Source organism: Marmota monax, unplaced genomic scaffold (assembly GCF_021218885.2).
Source record: "Marmota monax isolate L192 unplaced genomic scaffold, Marmota_monax_Labrador192_F-V1.1 WCK01_AAM20220418_F8-fsc00055, whole genome shotgun sequence".
In the NCBI taxonomy this organism is placed as follows: domain Eukaryota; kingdom Metazoa; phylum Chordata; class Mammalia; order Rodentia; family Sciuridae; genus Marmota; species Marmota monax.
In genome coordinates, this window is record NW_026695205.1 from 7,291,265 (window position 1) to 7,313,234 (window position 21,970).

The window sequence follows — 21,970 nt, forward strand, 5'->3', positions numbered from 1 at the left end:
CCTGCTTCTCCAGGGACTGTCGAAAAGTCAGAAAGGAGGGGAAACACCTGGTTGTCCGCCTCGGCCAGCCTACAGAACGTTCGCTGTCTACAGGAGCTGGGGCCTTGCTGGAGGGGTGGTGTGAGGGAGCCTGGTGGCGATGGTGGGTGGGGTGTTGGGGGGCGGGGGGCAGGGGCTGTGAGGGAAGGTTCCTGTGGGCGCAGCACGTGCGTGGCCTGGAGCTCCTGTCCTCACCCGCGGGAGACAGTTCTGTGCCCTCTTGGCCCAGCGCCTTCAGGGTGAGTGCGCTAGCCAAGGGAGCGGGTCTCACTATTAAAGCTTGATCTCACTTTGAATTGCTTGTCCTGCAAGTTTGATGGGACTTGGATCCATTCTCACAACACAAAAAGCTTTCAATGTTACATTTATTGATGAAAGAAATTATTTCAACGGTTTCAATTTTTTTGAATGGCTGTGAAATGGTTTTACATTATTTTCATACCAACTTGTAATAACATAAAGAGATCATCGTTTAAAAATCTTATTTAGAAGTTAACGTAGGATATCAATTATGATAGAAAACCCCTAGAGGTGAATTCAAGTTTTAACCAAAACCTGTGAAATTTTATTTGGAAGTATATTATAGATTCTATATTTAATATTTCGGTATTTTTTGGCTTAAGCAATTTTACTTCAATATGAAAAGATGATTTTCCCTGTGCTCACAATGATCTCCCTTCCCCATATCTTATCGGCTTATCTTAGCGTGGCTCACAAAGACTGTCTTCATCTTCTGTGTGCATCATGGTGTGAACAAGGTTGGTGGCCGCTGTTCTAACACGCCTGCCCCAAGGCCACTTACTGATTGCTGACAGAAACAACGCCTTCCGTGAGACTGTCCCGGGGCCACTCTCTCACTTTACCCAGCTTCCACTGGGAACATTTCGGGTGTCACCTCTTCAGAGAAGCTTTGTGTGAGCGTCCTGGCTGGCTCCCCCACCCTCTCTGAAGCTTGCTTGGTTGGTCTTCCTGGCAGTTGTCACATCGCTGCCTGTCACAGTGCAGTATGTGTTCCATGACGTCAAGGACTTTCTCTTTACTGACCATGGTTACCTCAGTCTAGAAGAGTGCTTGGAACACAGTAAGTGCTCAATGCATATTTGTTGAGTTAATGAATGAATTAACTGAGCACTTAAAATTTATTTTCTCTAAAACCCACATGCCTATTCAACGGGACAGCCTCTTCTGGATGCCAATGTCTTTGTGGTCAGACTCTGGTGATTGTGTGATCATGCAGACTCTAATGCAAATCATTGACAAAGTGAAATTACATATATTGCAAAATAAGGATTTCCCCCCAAAAATTGCCAAAGGTGATACTGGAGGACTGCTAAGCCATGGCAACTCTGGATCTAGCAGCATTAAACCAGGAAGACGTTTCAAGAATGGCTTAGAGATGATTGGCATGTGTGATGACAGGAGTTTCAAAAGAGATTTGTATAAATATGAGAGGATTGAAATTTTAGTTCCTTGGCAAAATCAATGAAAACCTTGACTATTAAAATATTGCTAACTTATAGCCTAGTTTTGAAAGTTGAATATGTAGTAAAGGAAGTCATAAAGGTGTTTTATCTAGCTGTCATGTAAATTCTCACAACTAGGCAATTCCTTTTAGAAGATGGTTCCAGTTATAATCCAAATTTGGCTAAATGAAAGGCCAAGCATCCACGTATCAGAGAAAACATTTGGCCTTTGTTTTTTTAGGATTGATTTACTTCACTTAGCATGATATTCTCCAGTTCCATCCATTTACCTGAAAATGCCATGATTTTATTCTCTTTTAGTGATATATATATATATCAATCACAGTTTCTTTATCTATTCATCTATTGAAGGGCATCTAGGTTGGTTCCATGGTTTAGCTTTTGTGAACTGAGCTGCTATAAATTGTGATGTGGCTATGTCACTGTAGTATGCTGATTTTAAGTCCTTTGGGTGTAGACTGAGGAGTGGGACAGCTGGGTCAGATGGTGGTTCCATTCCAAGTTTTCTAAGGAATCTCTGTACTGCTTTCCACTGTGGTTGCACCGATTTGCAGTCCCAGCAGCCATGCATGAGTGTGCCTTGTTCTCTCTGATAAGAGAATGCTGACCCATAATGGGGGAGGGGCATGGAAAGAATGGAGGAATTTTGGATTGGGCAAAGGGGAGGGATGGGGGAGAGGGTGTGTGGGTAGGAAAGATGGTAGAATTAGAAGGACATCATTACCCTAGGTACATGTATGACTGCACAAATGGTGCGACCCTACATTGTGTACAACCAGAGAAATGAAAAGTCGTGCTCTGTGTACAATGAAACAAATGCTGTCATGTATGACTGATTAGAAAAAAATCTAAAAAGTTAATACATTAACAAAAGACATTTAAAAAGAACAAGCAAACTTATTTTCATAATTCTGATCTCACTTCTCAATGAAGTCTTGATCAAACCTAGTATTTTCCCCTAATATTTACTCTGAAAATTTGATTCTCAAATCAAATCTCGAGTCAATGGGTTAACTCCCAGTGGGATTTTCCTGGTATTGGGGGTTCTTTGAGGCCTAGAGTCATGGACTTGCCAAGCACAATGCTCCCAGTCTGTTCAGGGTGGGAAGGCAGTGCAGAGGAGGGAGCCCGCAGGCAGGCAGGCAGGCAGGCAGGCAGGCGCAGGCTTCCTGGAGGAAGAGGTGGAAAAGGTCCCGGCTTCACTGACCAATTGAAGGGCTTGAGACAACAGGGAAGTTACCTCCCAAGGCAGCTAGTGGCTCCAGGGTTGCATATATTTGGTTAAAATCCCTGTTCTGTCTCCTCCTTTCTGTGAAAACCAGAGTAAATTCCTTCTCTGAGTGTTTGACTCATTATTTAAAAATTACTGCATTGAAAAAATAGCACATTATAAGTTTAAGCTCTGATGAACTAAGAGACATTCTCAGTTCCACACTCTCCCTCAAGAACGGGTGTGCGGTTAGCTTAAGCTGGACGTTGCTCCTGTTGGTCTGCTTTAGCGGGGTTGGAAGTCCACCGAGGAGCACAGGTAAACCCAGACACCTTCACTGGTCGTTTCAGGATGGCTATTTCTAACCCTCCTTTGCTAATGTTTACCTGCTGCATTCAGGAGAGTCCATCTGAGGGTGGAGGGGACACAAGGACAAAAGAGTGACTGAGCTGTACAGGCCAAGGCTCCTGGTTACACAACAGCCCCTTAATGCAGAGATTAGGAAATGTCTTTCAGTTCTGCACAGATGCCTTGCACCGTCTCTCACTGCTCACCCTGCACTTGGTGCTACTGTTACCTTCACTTTGCAGGTGAGGGCACTGAGGCTTGGAAAGGCTACATGGCTTGGCCAGGGCCTCATGGCTGACACCAGAGTTAAGGTGATGATCCACGTCTCCTTCTCCAGGGAGTGACCTTGACCAGTGGTCTCAGCTGCCAGTCAGTAGTCTCAGCTGCACACACATCAAGGTGACCGGCCCTGGAGGCCGACTCCTGGACAACAGCTGGCACCCCGCCTCAGGCTCTTGGTTGGCTTTGGAGGTGAATGAGGGAAGGAAGAGAGTACAGACCGTCTGCCCCTCAGCTTCCCACTCTGGGGGCCATCAGGCCCTCCTTCCTCGCGCAGCTGAAAGCCGTGTCTCTTGTTGTACAAAGCTCCTTCCTTCTTTGGTTAGTAATTCCTCTCCTTCCTGGCCTGCTTTGGTCTAGGGATAGTAAAGCCACCTCACTGTAGTCTGAGGGCATGTTATGATCCCTACAATTTCCCAGCAATGCTCACATCTTCTTGATTAATCTTTATATTAAATTTCCACAAATTATTTGAGTATCATCATCTTATTCCTCTCAGGACCCTGATATGAATGATGATCATTTTAATTTTAGGCAGGACTGCTCACACTTTTATGTTTGGCAATGATGATCACACTGTTATTTTAGGGTAGCTGCTTTAGCTAGCAGGATAGAATGTGCACTGGAAAGAGAAAGAGGGTACTGAGACCAAAGAGTGATACACAATATAATAATCCTGCTAAGAGACGACTAGACCTGAACTTGGATTGTAGACGTTACAGTGGAAGGAGAGAAGGGATACACAAGATACTTGAAGATAGGATCATCATGGCATGGTTTGACCCTTGAAACCAATCAGCTTCGTCCTCACCAAACACTATAGGTGTATTAGTCCATTTTTCCATGGCTGTAACAGAAGACCTGAGATTAGTAATTTATAAAGAAAATAAGTTTCTTTGGCTCACAGTTCTGGAGGCTGGGACGTCCAAGGGCCTAGGGGAACTTCTGGTGAGGACTGTGCTTTCATGACATGTTGAAAGGTGGGAGGTTTGCCTCTCAAGCAGGTGCCTTAGAAGGAGAGAAAACAAGGGGCAGCCTCACTTTATAACAACCTCATGGAAACTAATCCAGTTCTGTGAGTGGCACTGATCCATTTGTGAGGGTAGGTAGAGTCTGCATGACCCCAGTCCCTCCCCTAGTCCCCACCTCTCAGTGCTGCCACGCTGGAGGCCAGTCTGCCAGCCCATGAACTCCAGGGGGCACACCCAAAGCACAGCCCTAGCTGAGGGGAGAGTCTGTCCTGCATCCACTTGGAAAGTGAAGACTTATAGATAAGTAGGAGAGAGGCCAGCAGGACAGGGCCACCCCAAGCTCTCCAGCAGTGTGACGTGGAGGCAGGCTTGGGGGTGTCAGGAGGGACTCGGGTTTTGAGAGGCTTCAGGGTCCTGTCCCACTGGGTCAGGATGGCATTTCTGGCTCCTTCCCATCTTCCGGGGCCCACCAGGCGGTATTGGTAAGGGGTGCAGGGTCCAAAGAAGACTTCCCAGGCGAGTCTGGGATCCCTGAGGAGCAGCAGCAGGAGGCTGGGCTTGGCGCCTATGCACGCAGCAAGCTCATCCAGGTAGAGGATGTAGTCGAGCTTGTCCTGAGTGGCGTCCGTGATCACACCCCTGTGGGGAGAAGGGAGCATGGGTTTGGCGATCCTCCCTGCCCCGCATTCCCGTGTTACAGAGCCCACCCTCCTCCTGGGTGTTACTTCTGCCTCGGAATCAAACCATGTCTTGGAGGTGGGTTTCCATGTCGGAAGGGGAAAAAGCTAAAGGAATGGCCTTCAGAGGAAGATCCACCTGTGGAAGGAGGAGGCGAAAGGAGGCCCTGGGAGGAGACGCTTTTGTTCCTGGCGTTTGGTAGGAACAGGATAAAGTGTGATGGTCCGAATGCAGCCGTGGTTGTGGGTGAGGAGGGCCAGCAGGCTTCGCGTGCATGGGCACCTACATTTTTATTCATGTGATTGGGAGCTGAGGGGCCACAGCTTGCTGTACCAGAACGGAGCTAGACACGGAGAGGGGCCTAGCGTTATGTGAAGCCTTCGTCTGTGTCTGCCTTAAACCTTCATAAGGTCCATGTCAGTCAGTCCGTCAATGAGGCAGACATTCCAGGCACCATTCTAGAGCCAGCAGTGAGCAAGGCCAGAGCCTTGCTGTCCGAGTTTGCCCTCTGGTGGGGTCTAGCAGACCATCAGCAGCTCAGTCCAGCAGACGTGTAATCTGCAGGCAGCGGTGGGCCGCATGAGAGACCCAAGCAGGGCGGGGGAGGCAGTGGGGTGGCCGGGTGGCAGTTTTATGCAATGCTGTCAAGGAAGACTTCCCTCACGGGGTGACATTTGAGCAGTGAGCCATGCAGGTGCCTGGGGAGAAACTTCAGGCAGAGGGGACCAACTGCGAAGGCTCAGGAGGGCGATGCTGGGCCTGGCTGAGGTGTGGTGGGCAGGGGCAGGGAAGGGTGGGCACCGAGGGTGCCCCGGGGACTGCAGAAGCCACCGGGAGCCTTCCTGGGGGAAAGGGAGGCACCCCAGGGTTTGAACAGAAAGCAGCGAGGTGTGGCTTGTGCTTGTTGCTGAGTCAGAGCAGAAAGTGGGAGACAGGTGAGGGGCACAAGTGTCCTGAGGCTGGTCTGAGGTGGCAGCAGCAGGGTCGTGAGAAGTGTCCGAGTCCTGGATTCCTTTGGAAGGCAGAGGCCGACAGTATTTGCCGACACAGGTGTGAGAGAAAAGGAGACTAGGGCTGCTCCAGTGCCACTCAGCCGGAACGAGCGGGTGTCACTGAGGGGAGCAGGGTCAGAGGGGCGCACTGCCAGGGCGGAGCGGTGGAGAGGACCTTAGGAGTTTGTTTTTAAGCTGGGCATGGTGGTCATGCCTGCAGTCCAGAGTTCAAGGCAGCCTGGCAGCACAGCAAGACCTCATCTCAAAAAAAAAAAAGGTTTACTTTTTTTTTAAAGAGAGAGAGAGAGAGAGAGAGAGAGAGAGAGAGAGAGAGAGAGAGAGAGAGAGAATATTTTTAATATTTATTTTTTAGTTTTCAGTGGACACAACATCTTTATTTTATTTGTATGTGGTGCTGAGGATGGAACCCAGCGCCCCGCGCATGCCAGGCGAGCACGCTACTGCTTGAGCCACATCCCCAGCCCCAAAATGTTACTTTTAGACATCGAATTTGAGGCACCTTTATATGTGCAGGGAGCTATCCAGAGGAGCTGGAGGAAAGCCTTGGTTAAAGACACCTGGAGCCATAGGATTGAAGGTGTTTAAAGGTGGATGAGGCCCTGCTGGAGTGAGGAGAGTCCTGCTGGGGACCAAGGGGTGGGCTCAGCGAGGCCTAGGAGTGAGCCAGAGGGGACACCAGCAAGAAGAGAAAGCGCAGCCTGAGAAACGGAAGGAGACACACAGTGGGTTTCAGTGGCCAAGTGAGGGCAGGACTGGGTCCCACTGAGAAGACCTGGTGCCCCCATGACATGTCTGAGGCCACAGTCTGGTTGGTGGCAGAGGTGTGTCCCTCCTCCGTACTGCCTCTGGGAGTGGCTCTCACAGTAACTGGGAATCCTTGTTGCTTTCCTTAGTAACAGAATCCACTGGCAAGTCCACCCTGTGGCAACCTGTGTTTCCTACCTTTGAATGAGCTCCTCCTTTTTAGTGACCTCGGCCATCAGCTTCTGGGGTGGAGGGATCTTACAGAGTCCTGTGGGAAACATCAGAAACACACTGAAGTCCACTAGATTTTCCTTTATTTAAGTTTCCTCCCTCTCATTCTGATCTCCCATGGCTCCACCCTCAGGACGTGAGACAGCCAGAGCTGAGTGGGGCTGTAGTACGCAGGACACTGCCAGAGGGCGAGAAGACGCACCTTGGCCCAGCCTCAGCCTGCACCACCCAGGAGACATCAGCCCCTGCTGCGGCAGCTGCCTGCCCCGTCCCTCTGCACCTGCTCTTAGGGTCTCTCCCGCCTCTCGCTCACACATACGCCTCCACAGGCACCTGGGTGGGTGTTAGAGCTCTTACTAGCTCTGATGGGAACACTTACAACGACCCCGCCTCACAGCGCAGCTTTGGCACATCGTTGGTTTTGTACCTGGGAATCCTCAAGAGTGACAGGTGCTGGCAGCACGTGGGTCTCACAGAGGCTGTGCCTGCTTGAGCTGTGCGAGGGCCTTGTGCTCAGTGTCACACTTGGCCTTTTTCTTGCCGTCACAGCGTGGACTCTGGCCTCCCTCTGCAGTTGCCCCGCAGCCCCCGTCTGAGACCCCTTTGGGTCTTCTGGGTTCCTGGTGTGTCCATGCCTGCTCTCATGTGAACCCCCCTGCGCTGGGCTCTCCCTGTTCACCATCCCACTCTGGCCAGTCCTGCCCTGCTGGGTACCACAGGCCAGCCCCAGGTGTGGGCTTCCAGGTCCACACGAGAGGTCTGACTCAGCTCATGGGTGCACTTCCTGCTAGGACCATGTTATCCTGAAGAACTAGCAAGACTTGGTGGTTCCCAGAAGCCGTCTGGGGATCCTGAAGCTACTCCTGTGGTGGCCTTGGCTTTATCATCCTAATGAGCAGTTTGGAGCTCACTATAAAATACCTCCCAAACCAGCACTTAAGTCCTCTATGATTTTCACTTAACTGGACAGAGCTGTGAAAGCACTGCGTTGTCCTTAAAGAAATACAAGTTTGTGGTAACTTAATGAAGGGGGGCGGATTTTTTTTCCTGTAATGTAAATAGGGTGAAAATCTTCTAAACACTTTCTCTGCCATTTGAATAGCATGTTTGCCAGCTACAAGTACTTAGGTCTTTTCTTTTTTTGTGGTCCTGGGAGTTGAACCCAGAGTCTTGTGCATGCCAGGCAAGTGCTCTGCTACTGAGCTACCCCCCCCCCCCCAGCCTTTTAAATTAATTAATTAATTAATTAATTAATTAATTTTTGCCCCAGGGATTGATTGCTTAACCACTGAGCCACAACCCCAGCCATTTTTATTTTTTATTTTGAGATGGGGTCTTGCTAAGTTGCTTAGCATCTTGCTAAGTTGCTGAGGCTGGCTTTGAACTTGTTATCCTCCTGCTTCAGCCTCCCAAATTGCTGGGATTATAGGCATGCAGTCTAGGCCCAGTCTCTTAGTTTTTTTAAAGAAAAATATATATATTTTGAGACAAGGTCTAAGATGCCCAGGCTGGCCTCAGAACTTATGCTCCTCCTACCTCAGCCTCCTGAGTAGCTGGAATTAGGAGCTTACACCACCATGCTTGGCTGAGAGCGCAGGTTTTTAGGTGTGGTTAATATCTATTGCATTTGTACAGTGGGCTAGAAGTCATCACTACTTAATACTGTCTGATATGCTATTTGTAAATTATTGGTGGGTGTTTTTATTCACTAAGGACAGCTGGTTGGTCCAACTGTGAATGCTGTTTATATTTAAAGATCACACTCTGCAGTTCTTTGGAACGCTCACTCGTCTAAATCTTGCTCTCTGTAGCAGGCATGCTGGGAATGGCAAGAAGCAGCAACAGTGGTCACTTAATAGGCCTCTCCTGTGTCAAGTGTGCCACTTGAGGCTTGGCAGACGTTGTAAATTTTAACAAGTCCTGAGAAAGAGGGTCTGCCATCCTCACTTTGCAGACGAAGGGGCTGAGGTGCACAGGGTCCTTGCCCAGTGGCTCTGGACCCACCAGCCCTGGCTCCTGCACTGATGCTCTTGTGGGATCTGCCCAAAGGAGTGCCCAGGGCCTACAGTATTGCTACACGCACTTAAGAGGTCGCTGTCTCTTCATACCTCAGTTTTATCCACAGCATGCATTACTCCAGCACCTTTTAAAGTGATATAAAATTCTACTTCTAGTAATAAATGGAAAGACTTAGGAGTAAACAGACTGGACTAGAATAGAATAGGCTCTTGAAGCTTCCAAAAAGTTCAGTTCATCTGAGAAATTTGATTACATTCTGTTCAAATTTATCCCATCTACAGAGTCAGAATCTCCTCTGCTCAGTCAGATGGAGTGACACACACACTCATTATACCACTATACATATGTATGATTAATTGCTCATTTAATTTTTTATAATATCTATATCACTTTGGCTCAGATCTGTTTGATTTTAGCTAAACGGCAGGGAGATGATTTTAAGATTTGGCTGATCATACAGGACTCTAACTAAATAGCCAAGGTACCTTTGAACACTCTTGTGGCCCACCGTGCTTGGAGCTCTGTGCCTGATAAGATGGACCCCTTAAGGCTGATAAGGCCAATGATGGCTAATGTTGCTCTCTCCAGGCTTGAGGGAAAGACCCACTTATGTAGGAATATCTTCTTTCTACAAAGGCTTTGGAGAGGTTCTTCAAGAAAGGGAAAAGAAAATATGTATCCTGTAGTGAAGATGACAATATCAATGTCGGCCTCCACTGTCCCATCTTCAAAGATGGCAGAGGTCTCTGTGAATCCCTTCACACCGGTCTTCATAGTGACCAGCCCACATAGGATGCAGGTTGGCAGCTCGTCATTCACGATGAATTTTTTTTTCTTCCTTTGACACAGAAGAGAAAAATATTCATTGTGGTTATAGTTGTGAAATACTCTAGCCAATGATTTATTCAGTCAGTTAAGGTAAACGATCTGTCAAGCCAAAGAAGTGAGTGTCCAGTTATTCATCAGTCATGATGTCTGATTCAGAGTTGTCTGGTTACTGTTTATAACACGTTTTCTTTTCTTGTTCCCAGTAGAAGACACGTGGAAAATGATTGACCCCACTTTTTCCTGACTCAATTTTACAATTCTCTCTCTCTTATAATTAATTTCTAGAGTTTTTTTTTTTTTTTTTTTATCTTGAAGTGTTAGCACTGAGTATATAACAAATCACTGGATGACAAGTTTGGGATTTCATGTCACCTATACTTTTAGGAATGACATCAGGCAAAGAGGACATTACTAAGAAACTCTTTCAATGCCAACTTTGAGTCTACTTATGCTGATAAGTATTTTCATCGTGAGCACCGTTCTGCCTAATCATCAGACATGCTGTCTTTATTAGATTTACACATCTGATCATCCTTTGCCATTAGTTTTTTTTTTTTTACCATATTAATCTTTTTAAAAATTTTATTCTAATTTGTTATATATGACAGCAAAATGCAATTCAATTCATTTTACACATATAGAGCACAATTTTCATGTCTCTGGTTATACACAAAGTGTCTTCATACATATACTTTGGGTAATGGATGTCCACTGTCTTTCCTACCTCCACCTCTCCTTTCCCCTCCCTCCCCTTTGCCCTATCTAAATTTCCTCTATGTTCCTCCCATGTTCCCCCATATCCCCATTATGAATCAGCATCCTTATATCAGAGAAAACATTCGGCATTTAGTTTTTTGGGATTGGCTAACTTCACTTAGCATTATCTTCTCTAACTCCATCCATTTACCTGCAAATGCCATGATTTTATTCTCTTTTATTGCTAAGTAATATTCCATTGTGTATATATGCCACATTTTCTTTATCCATTCATCTACTGAAGGGCATGTAGGTTGGTTCCACAATTTAGCTATTGTGAATTGTGCTGCTATAAACATTGAGGTGGCTGTGTCCCTGTAGTATGCTGTTTTTAAGCCCTTTGGGTATAGACCCAGGAGAGGGATAGCTGGGTCGAATGGTGGTTCTATTCCCAGTTTTCCAAATATTCTCCATACTGCTTTCCGCCACAGCTGCACCAATTTGCAGTCCCACCAGCAATGTATAAATGTGCCTTTTCCCCACATCCTCGCTAACACTTATCGTTTGTATCCTTAATAGCTGCCATTCTGACTGGAGTGAGATGAAATCTTAGAGTAGTTTTGATTTGCATTTCTCTAATTGCTAGAGATGTTGAACATTTTTTCATATATTTGTTGATTGATTGTATATCATCTTCTGAGAAGTGTCTGTTCAGTCCCTTGGACCATTTATTGATTGGGTTATTTGTTTTTTGGTGTTAAGATTTTTGAGTTCTTTATATATCCTAGTGATTAGGGCTCTATCTGATGTGCATATGGTAAAAATTCACTCCCAAAGTGTAGGCTCTCTATTTACCTCACTGATTGTTTCTTTTGCTGAGAAGACTTTTAGTTTAAATCCATCCCATTTTTTAATTCTTAAAAATGAAATTAAGCCCCTGTCTCTCACCAGGCACAAAACTCAACTCAAAGTGCATCAACGACCTAGGAATTAAACCAGAGACCCTGTACCTAACAGAAGAAAAAGTAGACCCAAATCTTCATCATGTGGGATTAGGCCCTGACTTCTGTAATAAGACTCCTAGAGTGCAAGAAATAAAATCAAGAGCCATTAGTTTTTTTTTTTTTTTTATAAGTTGAAGGTTGAAATGCATCTTACCAAAGAATATTTGGGTCAGCACATGATAAAAATGACATTTTAATGATCTTATTATACCCATTTCAGCCTTTTCCCCCCCTCGGCAGTGTGCAGCTCTGTGCAGAGGTGCATCACCACACATCGTTTCAGGAAATGCTACTGTGAGTGCAGACCTCCTCCTCACTCTGCCAGAACATTCATTATAGACTGGTGAGAACAGACCAGCTGCACACACGGATGCTGCCACACTGTATTTTTCACATGGCAGCATTTTCAAGGGTCTTCAGGGCCATTCTGAATTTCCTGATTTTCAAGCTGCAAATGACAGCACCCTTCATTTTCTTGAATCCCTACTTTTGTTATTGCACATCTCAAGTTCTGAATAATATAGAATAAAAAATATTGATTTAAAATATTTCCCATGAGAAATGCAAATAAGAACTATAATGAGATACTACCTTATCAGTTAGAATGGCTGTAATAAAAAAAGTCACAAATGCTGGTGAGGCTATTGAGAAAAAGGAGCTTTTATACACTGTTGGTGAGAATGTAAATGAGTACAACCATTGTGGAGAATAGTATAAAGGGTCCTCAAAAAAGCAAAAATAGATCTACCATATGTGCTCCAGCTAATCCCCAGTTGTGGGTACATATTTAAAGGAAGTGAAATTATCACACCAAAGCAATGCCTGCATGCCCATTTATTTTGGCATTCTTCACAGTAGCTAAGGTATGGAGTAAGCCTAGGTGTTCATCAATAGAAGAAGGGATAAAGAAATGCATATATGTGTACAACTGAGTTCTATTGAGTCATAAAGAAGAATGAAATGCCGTCATTTGAAGCGGATGGAACTGGAAGACATTGTGTTAAGTGAAATGAGCCAGACACAGAAAGACAAGAACCATATGTTCTCATACATGGAAGCTAAAAAAGTCAATCTGAAAGTAGAACATTGATTCAGAGAGATTGGGAAGAGGGTGTGTGGAGATATCTATCTATCTATATCTATCTATCTATCTATCTATCTATCTGGAAATATCACCATGAACCCCATCAGCATTGCAGTTATTGCATGATAATAAAAAGTAAAGAATATAAATAAATAAAAATTTTTCTATGAAATAAAAGAATTGAAGTACCCCTTTGTGATACTCAATCCATAAATCTCATGGTTTAGTCTTTTACTCATCTGCCTCTCTTGAATCCAGTTTATGAAACATGGAGGCAGCAGTTGGTTAATAAACGTATAGCATCTTCTTGTGATCATCATGTTAAAAGGGTAGCCTCTGTCTGAAGAGCGGCTGATAACCCAGGTGCCAGTTCTAGTACTGAGAAGTACCTAGAAAGTAAGGCAACAGGGATGAATACGTGTCATCATTTTGTAGTACTTTTATTCAACTGTGTTTTAAGTAGTCTTACAGCATTCTGGTCTTCTAACAGAGTTTTTATAAATTTTTCCCATATATCTACATATGAGTTACATATTCCTGTTGTCAGTGTTCTAAAAAGCACTTTACCCGATTTAGTTATGTTAAGAATTTCATTATGTTTATAGAATTATAAGAACAGGATTAGAATGTTTTGAGGTACACAGTATTGACCTGGCAATTTTTTATATGTAAATAATATAAAATTTTAGATGAGGGCTTGGAAAAGCAATTTTAACTGAATTAAACGCCAACATATTCTTTCCCACATCTAATCATTATCTTATACTTTATGCTGAAGTGGAATAGATTTAGATTTTTGTGATTTTATGTTTGGGCTTTCTAAAATCATTATATATACTTCTTAGGCAAAGAAAAGGTTGCTTTTATCTTAAACCAAGGTATAAATCTGGTTTCTAGTAGAAAACTTGGAGACATCCAGAAAACAACCTCCTCTTTCTGTTCTTATGTGGGGTTTTGCTGGAATTGCAAAGAGTGAGTTAAAAACAGGTCAACTGCCTGGGTTGGAGCATTCTGCCCACTTGGTTTGTTCCTGAAGGAGCACTTCTGAAAAATGACTGTGGCCTGGCATTGACACCCTTCCTAGACTCTTTGGAGATGGTTCAATTCTGTTAATTGGCTTCTAAAACAGTGGCCCTGAAAACTTTCAGTTTATTCACTTGCCCACGTCAGCACAATTAGGAACTGGCCCGCAGGCGTTCTTGTCTTGAGAACGTGTCTCTGGACGCCAAGGATGAAGACACGAGTAGGGCACTGATTCAGAAGTGGTACCTGAGCTGCTGTTCGGCCGAGCTCCACCGCAATGTCTCCTCCAGTGTTCCCAAGACCAATCACTAAGACACGTTTCCCCTGAAAGCCTTCTGGGCTCTTGTACTCTTGACTGTGCAGGATCTGGCCTTTAAAATTATGGATTCCTGAGGAGAGGAAAGGATTAGACAGTTTGAAATACCCGAGGCTGTAATTCCCCAGCAAGCAGGAATAGGGTTTGTTAAAAAAAGGAAGTTCCAGAAATATGGCAGCCCTTTGCTCCTGCCACTAGTTGCAGGAAGTAGAACAAGCTTATGATGCTCCTGTTTCCTGGGATGCAGTTAGCCCAGATATACCTGTAGTACACCCTGCCTGGTTAGAAATGCACAGGATCATATATTGCGTGTCCATTCCCTTTCAAAGCAATTTGGGAAATAAAACTCATTGCAGATAGTAAGAAACGTCACATGCACTATCCTGAACATCCTAGGGAAGAAGTAGGTTATTTCTAGTCCCCAATAATGACACCCCATCTACATTATTATACTCAATTATAATTTCTCCCATGAGTGCTACACTCATATCCAACTAGGTAATTAACATCTTCTTCTTTTGGAGTCTGAATAAGCATCTCAAACTAAAAAACAAACAAACAAACAAACAAAAAAACAAAAACAAAAACAAAACTCATTGGTAAGAGTAATTGTGATGGCAGATATAGAATGCTTTAATAAAATAAATAGTGCACAAACCATTCATATCTTTCATGTGAAGACTAAAAGCCAAAATAAATAAAAATAATAACTACATCAATATGTTAAGAAATAGGTAATATAGACAGATAGAAAATAGGATAACAAAAATTAAAAATGTAGAGAAGAATGGAGGGCAATGGTAAAATTTTTAATTAGTATTTCTTCTCTCTTTTTGTTTCTTTCCCTATTTTTATGATCAATGTTAAGTTATTGTCATTTCAAAATAGCTTGTTATTATCACAAAATTCTTTTTTTATAAATCTCACTGTAACAGCAAAGCAAAAATCTGCTATAGATGTATCAAAAATAATAAGAAAGGAATAAAAACACACTACTAGAGTAAATCACTTATACACGAAGGAAGACTATATGAGAGGGAGGGAGAAAGAAAGAAAGGAATTGAAATAAAATTAGAAAACAATGGCAGTAGTAAGACCTTACCTATTATTAAAGACCTTAAGTTTAAATGGTTAAATTCTCCAGTTAAAAGAGTGATTGAATGGATAAAAACAAGACCCAACTATATGCTGCTTACAAGAAATGCACTTCTAAAGACATATAAAGACTCAAAGTGAAGGGATGGAAAAAGATATTGCATGACAATCCAAAATAAAGCAGGAATAGTTATGCTAATTTCACATAAAGTAGACTAAATAAAAAGAAGGCCATACATAATAGTATAATAATAAAAAGGTCAACTTAGCAAGAGGAAATAATTATAAATATATACCAAATATTGTGTGCACTAAATATAATAAAAAATAATGTGCACTAAATATAATATGCACTAAAGCATATATATATATATACATATATATATATATATATATATATATATATACATATACATATATATATATGAGAGAGAGAGAGAGAGAGAGAGAGAGAGAGAGAGAGAATATGAATATATATGAGAGAGAGACAGACCAATGCAATAATAGTAGGGAACTTTTAACATTCCCTCTTTCATCACTGGACAGATCATCCAGTCGGAAAATTGATAAAGAAATAGCAGAGTTAGACCACATGGATCTAATAGACATCTACAGGACATTCTATCAACCAATGAATAAACATTATTCTCAACATCACATGGAACATTCTCTAGAGTAGATCATATTGTAGGTGCCAAGAAAAGTCTCAACAAATTTAAAGAATTGAAATATTATTAAAGAATCTTTTTTCTATGATGCAATAAAACTAGAAAAACAAGAAAAACTTTGGAAACTATATGAATACATAGAGAACTTACTCCTGAACATCCAGTGAATCAAGGAATAAATTAAGAAGGAAATTTTAAAATCTTTTGAAACAAATGGAAAAAAAAAAAAAAAACAAAACAAAACAGAACTTATAGGATACAGCAGAATCAGCACTAAGAGGGAAGTTTATAGCAATCAATGCCCACATCAAAAAAATAGGAAGGCTGAGCATGGTTGTGTACTCCTGTAATCCCTGTTACTTGGGAGGCTGAGGTAGGAGGATCAACAGTTTGAGGCTAGCCTCAGCAACTTAGTGAGACCCTGTCACAAAATAAAAAGGGCTGGGGATGTAGCTCAGTGGTAAAGCATCCCTGGGTTCAATTCCCAGTACCAAAAGAAAGAAAGATAGATAAATAGATCTCACATAAAAACCTATCATTGCACCTTAAGGAAGTAAAACAACAAGAAAAAACTAAACCAAAAATTAATAAATGAAAGAAATGATAAATATTAGAACAAATTAAAGGGAGACTAAAAAAATTTAAATGATCAATGAAATGAAGAGCTGGTTTTTCAAAATAATAAAGAAAATAAACAAATTCTTAGCTTGACTAAGAAACAAAAGAGAAGACTTATAATATCAGGGAGCTTGCAACTGACCACAGAAATAAAAAGCTATCCACCAACAAATTTGATAACCTAAAAAAAATGGACAGATTTGTTGACACACAGACCTTATCAAGACTGAATTATGAAGACATAGTAAACCTAAACAGACAAATTTCCAGGTACATGTACCTTACCAAGACTGAAACATGAAGAAATAGAAAATTTGAACAGACTGGTAAATAAGTAACAAGACTGACTCAATAATAAAAAGTCTCCCACCAAAAATAGTTCAGGACAAAATGCCTTCACTGCTGAATTCTATCAAACATTTAAAGGAGAATGAACACCAACAGTTGCTTAAACCATTCCAAAAAACTGAAGAGAGGAGATTCTTCTAAACTAATTCTGTGAGGCCCCATATCAAAACCAGACAAGCTCACAACAAAAAAGAGGCTAATAGGCCAATGTCCCTGATGAATAAATGAATAGATGCATAAATCCTCAGCAAGATGATGACAAACTGAATTCACCAGCACACTAAAGATATTATTCACCACAATCAAGCAGAATTCACCCCAGGAATGCAAGGATGGTTCAACATATGCAAATCAATAAATGCAATACAACACATCAATAGGAACAAATAACAAAAATTACCTAATCATTTAAATAGATGTAGAAAGGCTTCTGATAAAATTCAATATCCTTTCATGATAAAATCATTAAACAAATTAGGTAGAGAAGGAACATATCTGAACATAATAAAGGCCATATATAATAAGCCAACAATTAACATCATACTGAGTGGGAAAAGGCTGAGGGCTTCTGAGATCTGGCACAAGACAAAGATGCCACTTTCACCACTTTCATTCAACATTGTACTACTGGAAATCCTTGCCAGATCAATCAGGCTAAAGAAAACTCCATCAGTATGGAAAGGAGGAAGTCATATTGTCCACATTTGCAGATGACATGCTTTTATATATCTACATTAAAAAAAAACCCGAAGACTTCACAGAAGAACTATTGGAAATAATAGATGAATTCTACAAAGTTGGAGGATACAAAATCAACATATAAAAATCAGTAGCATTGCTATATGCCAATGGCAATACTCTGAAATAGAAATCAAGAAAACAGTCCCATTTACCACAGTTATAGAATAAAATACCTACAAATAAATTTAACCAGAGAGGTGAAAGATCTCTACAATAAAAACTTTAAAGCACTGATTAAAGAGATTGAAGAGGACATTTAAAAAATGGAAAGACATGCCATGTTCATGGATTAAAATATTAACGTTGGTAAAATGTCCATACTGCTAAAAGCAACCTGCAGAGTCAATGCAATCCCCATCTAAACACCCATGATATTCTTCACAGAACTAGAAAATACTTCTAAAATTCATTTGGAACCACAGAAATTCCCAGTTAGCCAAAGCAATTTTAAAAACAGAAATAAGAAAACAAAACAAGCATCATTAAATTACCTGACTTCAAAACATACCACAAATCTGACTCAGTCATCAAAATGGCATGGTTGGTATTGGCATACAGAACAGACTAGGTCTAGAGGTAAACCCACACACCCACAGGCAACTGTCTTCAACAGAGGTGCTGAAGAGACACACTGCAGAGACGGGACATTCTCTTCAGTGAATGGATATTCACATGCAGAACAATGAAACTAGACCACGATTTCTCACCATACACAAAAAAACAACTCAAAATGGACAAAACACTTAAAAAAGACCTGAAACCATGAAAGTACTGGAAGAAAACAATGGGTGAATGGCTTTAGAACATTGAAATGGGGCAAGGATTTTTTTTGGATAAATAAAAATGAAGCCTAGGCAACACAAGTCAGGGTGTACAAATCAAACTAAAATGCTCTGCACAGCAAAAGAAACAATAGAGTGAAAGACAACTTACAGCATGGGAAAAATATCTGCAGTATATACACCTGACAAGGGGTTAGTATCTGGAATATATAAGGAACTTCATCAACTCAGTAGCAAAAACAAACCAAAAAACCAAATCATCTGATTTTTTTTTTTTTAAAAGGGCAATACACCTAAATATCTATCTAATGAAGATCTATGAATGGCTAATTTCTGGAAAGAAATTCTCAAATCACTAATCATTAGGAAATGCATGTCAAACCATGGTGAGATCCCACTTCACTGCAGTTAGGAGGGCAGTGATAAACAAGATAAGAGCAAGCGCTGGTGAGGGTGTGGAGGACTGGGAGCCTTGGTCACTGTCGGCAGAAGGCAAATTAGGGTGGCTACTGTGCCAAACAGTGTGAAGTTTCCTCAAAAGATGAGAAGTAGAACTGCCCCGTGATCCGGCAATCCCTCTATTGGGTGTGTATCCAGAGGAAATGAAACTGATTTACAGGAGAGACATTTGCACTTGCATGATTTATTGCAGCATGATTCACAATAATCAAGGACTGGAAACAGCCCAAGTGTCCATCAGTTGATGAATGGACAAAGAAAACGTTGTATATATACACACACAGTGGGTACCACTCAGCCACAAAGGAGGATGGATCCTGTTATGTGAGGAAACGTGGTGGGACCTGGGGGTCCTCATGGTGAGTGGAATTAAGCCAGGCCCAAAGAGACAAGCACTGCATGATTCCACTCATAGGTGGAATGTAAGAAAAGTTTATCTCCTAGATTTTGGGAGTAGAAATAGTGGTTATCCAAGGCAAGAGAGAAGGGGGAGGCATAAGTGAAGTAAGTTCTGATGTTCTCACACAAGGTAATTATAAATAACAACATCCCATATATTTCAAAAACGCTAAAAGAAAGGATTTGGAATGTTTTAACCACAAAGTACTAACAAATGAAGAGGAGATAGATATGTTTACCCACATAGAACGTTACACATTGTACACATTTATAAGAACATCATGTTACCCCACAAATATGTATACTTTTATGTGTTCATTAAAAATAAACAATTTAAAAAGAATGTGATTTATGTACATAAAATGTTTACACATTAATTTTTTTCCCCTTTGTAATACTGGGTATTGAACCCAGGGCTTTGTGCATGCTAGGAAAGCACTCTACCTCTGAGCTACATCCCCAGCCCTTTTTTAAAAATTTCATTTTGAGCCAGGGTCCTGCTAAGTTGCCCAGTCTGGACTTGAACCTGTGATCTTCTCACCTCTGCCTCCCATATTTCATGTGAACCAGGTGATGGCCTGTGGGAGAGTGCCAGTCTGCTGGGAATTGAAAGGGACTTTGCACCACATGAACAGCCCTGAGATTCTGAACAGGTTGTCTGGTGCCAGACATTTTCCCGTGGAAACATTGTTATAAGAGGCGTTATGTGTTCCTTCAGCCTCCGGGCCTACCTAAGCCCAAGCTTCTTACTAAAGCCAGGATTGAATTCTCACTTTATTGTTAAGGACATTCTGTTTAATTATGATTGCTTTTATGATATTTATATTTCATTTTTTGGTTGCCAAGGTCAACAAGTTTTATTATTTACACACTTCCTTTCCATCTAAGTGGTTTCACTCCCTCAAAAAATTTCAATACTTATTCAGTTGCCTTTAGAGCCATTAGTGACAGAAGAGTAGCTATACAATATTTTAGTAATTCTCATTTGACTTTATTTTCTATGCCTGGTTCTGAATAGGTTTGGGCTTCCCAAATAATCAGTTTTGATCTCAAAAGATGAAGGTTTGAGACAGAGATTTGCTGATCATGAGTATACTAAGAATGTGCTATTGGAGTTAAAAGCATTTCCAAAAAGGAGTTTCAAAAGCTCCTGTATATGGATGGCCCTGATCTAAGAGGTATAATGAATGGATCATTATTGTGGTGACTTTTGAAAGGTGAATAGATTCTTCTTCATGTATATTTTCTGGTTGTTTCAACTTAAAACAATCTGTCAGACTTCCTGATACTCACTTAAATTCTTGAGCTACAGGGCAGTCTTGATTCAAATGTCCTGCCATTCAACCTCCAAAATCAAAACCTGTTTTTTGGTTTTTTTTTTTTTTTAATGACAGACCTAATAGTTCAGAACCTTATTTAATCACTGAACTTGAATTAGACATGTATGATAAAGCTTAAACAATGACACTTATATTAATAAGTAAATAATAAGACCTGATATCTGCACAGTGCTTTGTACCTTTCAAAGTAATTTTGTACTTTTTTTTAGAGTAAATAGAAAGTTGTCTATAATCGTGGCAATTTCAACTACAAATCAATAATGTTTCTTCTAGAGGAACCCCAAAGAGTAGGCATGGTTGTGGGTCAAAACGACTCACCAGGAAAGGACTCCAAAGGCAAATGGGGACTCAGGAAGTGTCCTGTGCACACCATGACAGCATCAAAGACTGCTCTGTCCTGCTTGCCCTCCGTCTCTGTGACGACATCCCACTGACCCGTTTCGGAGAAGTCTGGACGCTTTGTCACGCTGCACACAGTGGTCTACAAGTGACAGACAAACACTGGCTTCCTGCCCCAGCCTCTGAGCATGGCGGTGCCTGGCTCGGCCCCCAGACCTGCTATGTGAAGTAGACCAGGCCCTCCCGCAGGAGCCGGTGAGGGCTGAAGGGAGGAGTGCGGTAGCGTGTGCAGACTCCCAGACCAGGACCCAAGACCTCTGAGTGCTTGCATTGCAAGTTTTTAATCCTGGTGGGAAGAAAATGAACTGCAATACCCGAGGCAGTGGAAAGATGTAGGAAAATGAGATTTTCTCCGTTGTAATTTCTGTGGTTCAGACTTCTAGTCATTTCTTCCTAATGAGTTTAGTGAACAAAATTACTTTCCTTTTCTTCCCCCCCAAAATAAATTAATTTCATCCCAAATGAGAGTTCAGCATTTAGAGGAAAAATCAGGATATTCAGTATTTTAATGATCTGAGTAGAACAGGAGCAGCAGGAGGAGACATTGTTATCTGCCTGATTTATACAGAGGTAAAAATCAAGAAAATGTTCCTTTAAACATCCCTGAGAGACCAGCTCCCATTCATTAAACTTGCATAACCCAAAATATCTTACCTTAAACCGAATGTATTTCAGGAGGTCAAAGCGCTCAACAAATTCTTGTAGATAGTCCCAAAATTTCTCATGTCTCATGAAATTGGGATAATCTTCTTGGAAAGGGAAGTCACTATAACATGACATTTCCTTGCAGACATTTGTCACTAACGTCCGATAGACCCTGGTCATCCCATCTTTGGAATCTTCCTGCGGTGAAGGCAGAGTTAGTCGGACAGAATGAAGGAGACAGGCGGAAGAGAACAGAGAACTTGGTGGCTCGTGCTAGCCCAGCTGAGAGGGCATCACAGCAGTTACTGTTCCACTTGTCATTTTGAAGAGTTCCAGGAAACCCAACATTGGGTCCCCGTGCTCTAACGATGAGGAAGCAGTAGTACGATTGGAGTAATTGAATACAGCATCTTCCTCAAACTGCAAGAAGTGATGAAAGGTAACAGGCCCCCCCAAGACCAACGTCATCCTCAGTGGACTCCGAGAATGCAGAGCCCATGGCCTGCTCA

At 42.0% G+C, this 21,970-nt stretch overlaps 1 protein-coding gene across 5 annotated transcripts in view; it reads right to left on the reverse strand.

Moving 5' to 3' along the window:
- Positions 1-386: 386 nt before the first annotated feature.
- Positions 387-21,970, reverse strand: part of Fmo4 (flavin containing dimethylaniline monoxygenase 4) — a 39,270-nt gene continuing 17,686 nt past the window's right edge. For all 5 annotated transcript variants that reach the window (XM_046430042.2, XM_046430043.2, XM_058574397.1 and 2 more), the window contains 7 exons: positions 21,471-21,659; positions 20,736-20,898; positions 13,898-14,040; positions 12,818-13,017; positions 9,502-9,854; positions 6,965-7,034; positions 387-4,970 (listed from right to left, as the gene is read on the reverse strand). In XM_046430042.2, the coding sequence (XP_046285998.1) occupies positions 4,496-4,970; positions 6,965-7,034; positions 9,502-9,854; positions 12,818-13,017; positions 13,898-14,040; positions 20,736-20,898; positions 21,471-21,659 (1,593 nt within the window). In that variant the 3' untranslated portion in view covers positions 387-4,495. The remainder of the gene's footprint in view (positions 4,971-6,964; positions 7,035-9,501; positions 9,855-12,817; positions 13,018-13,897; positions 14,041-20,735; positions 20,899-21,470; positions 21,660-21,970) is intronic.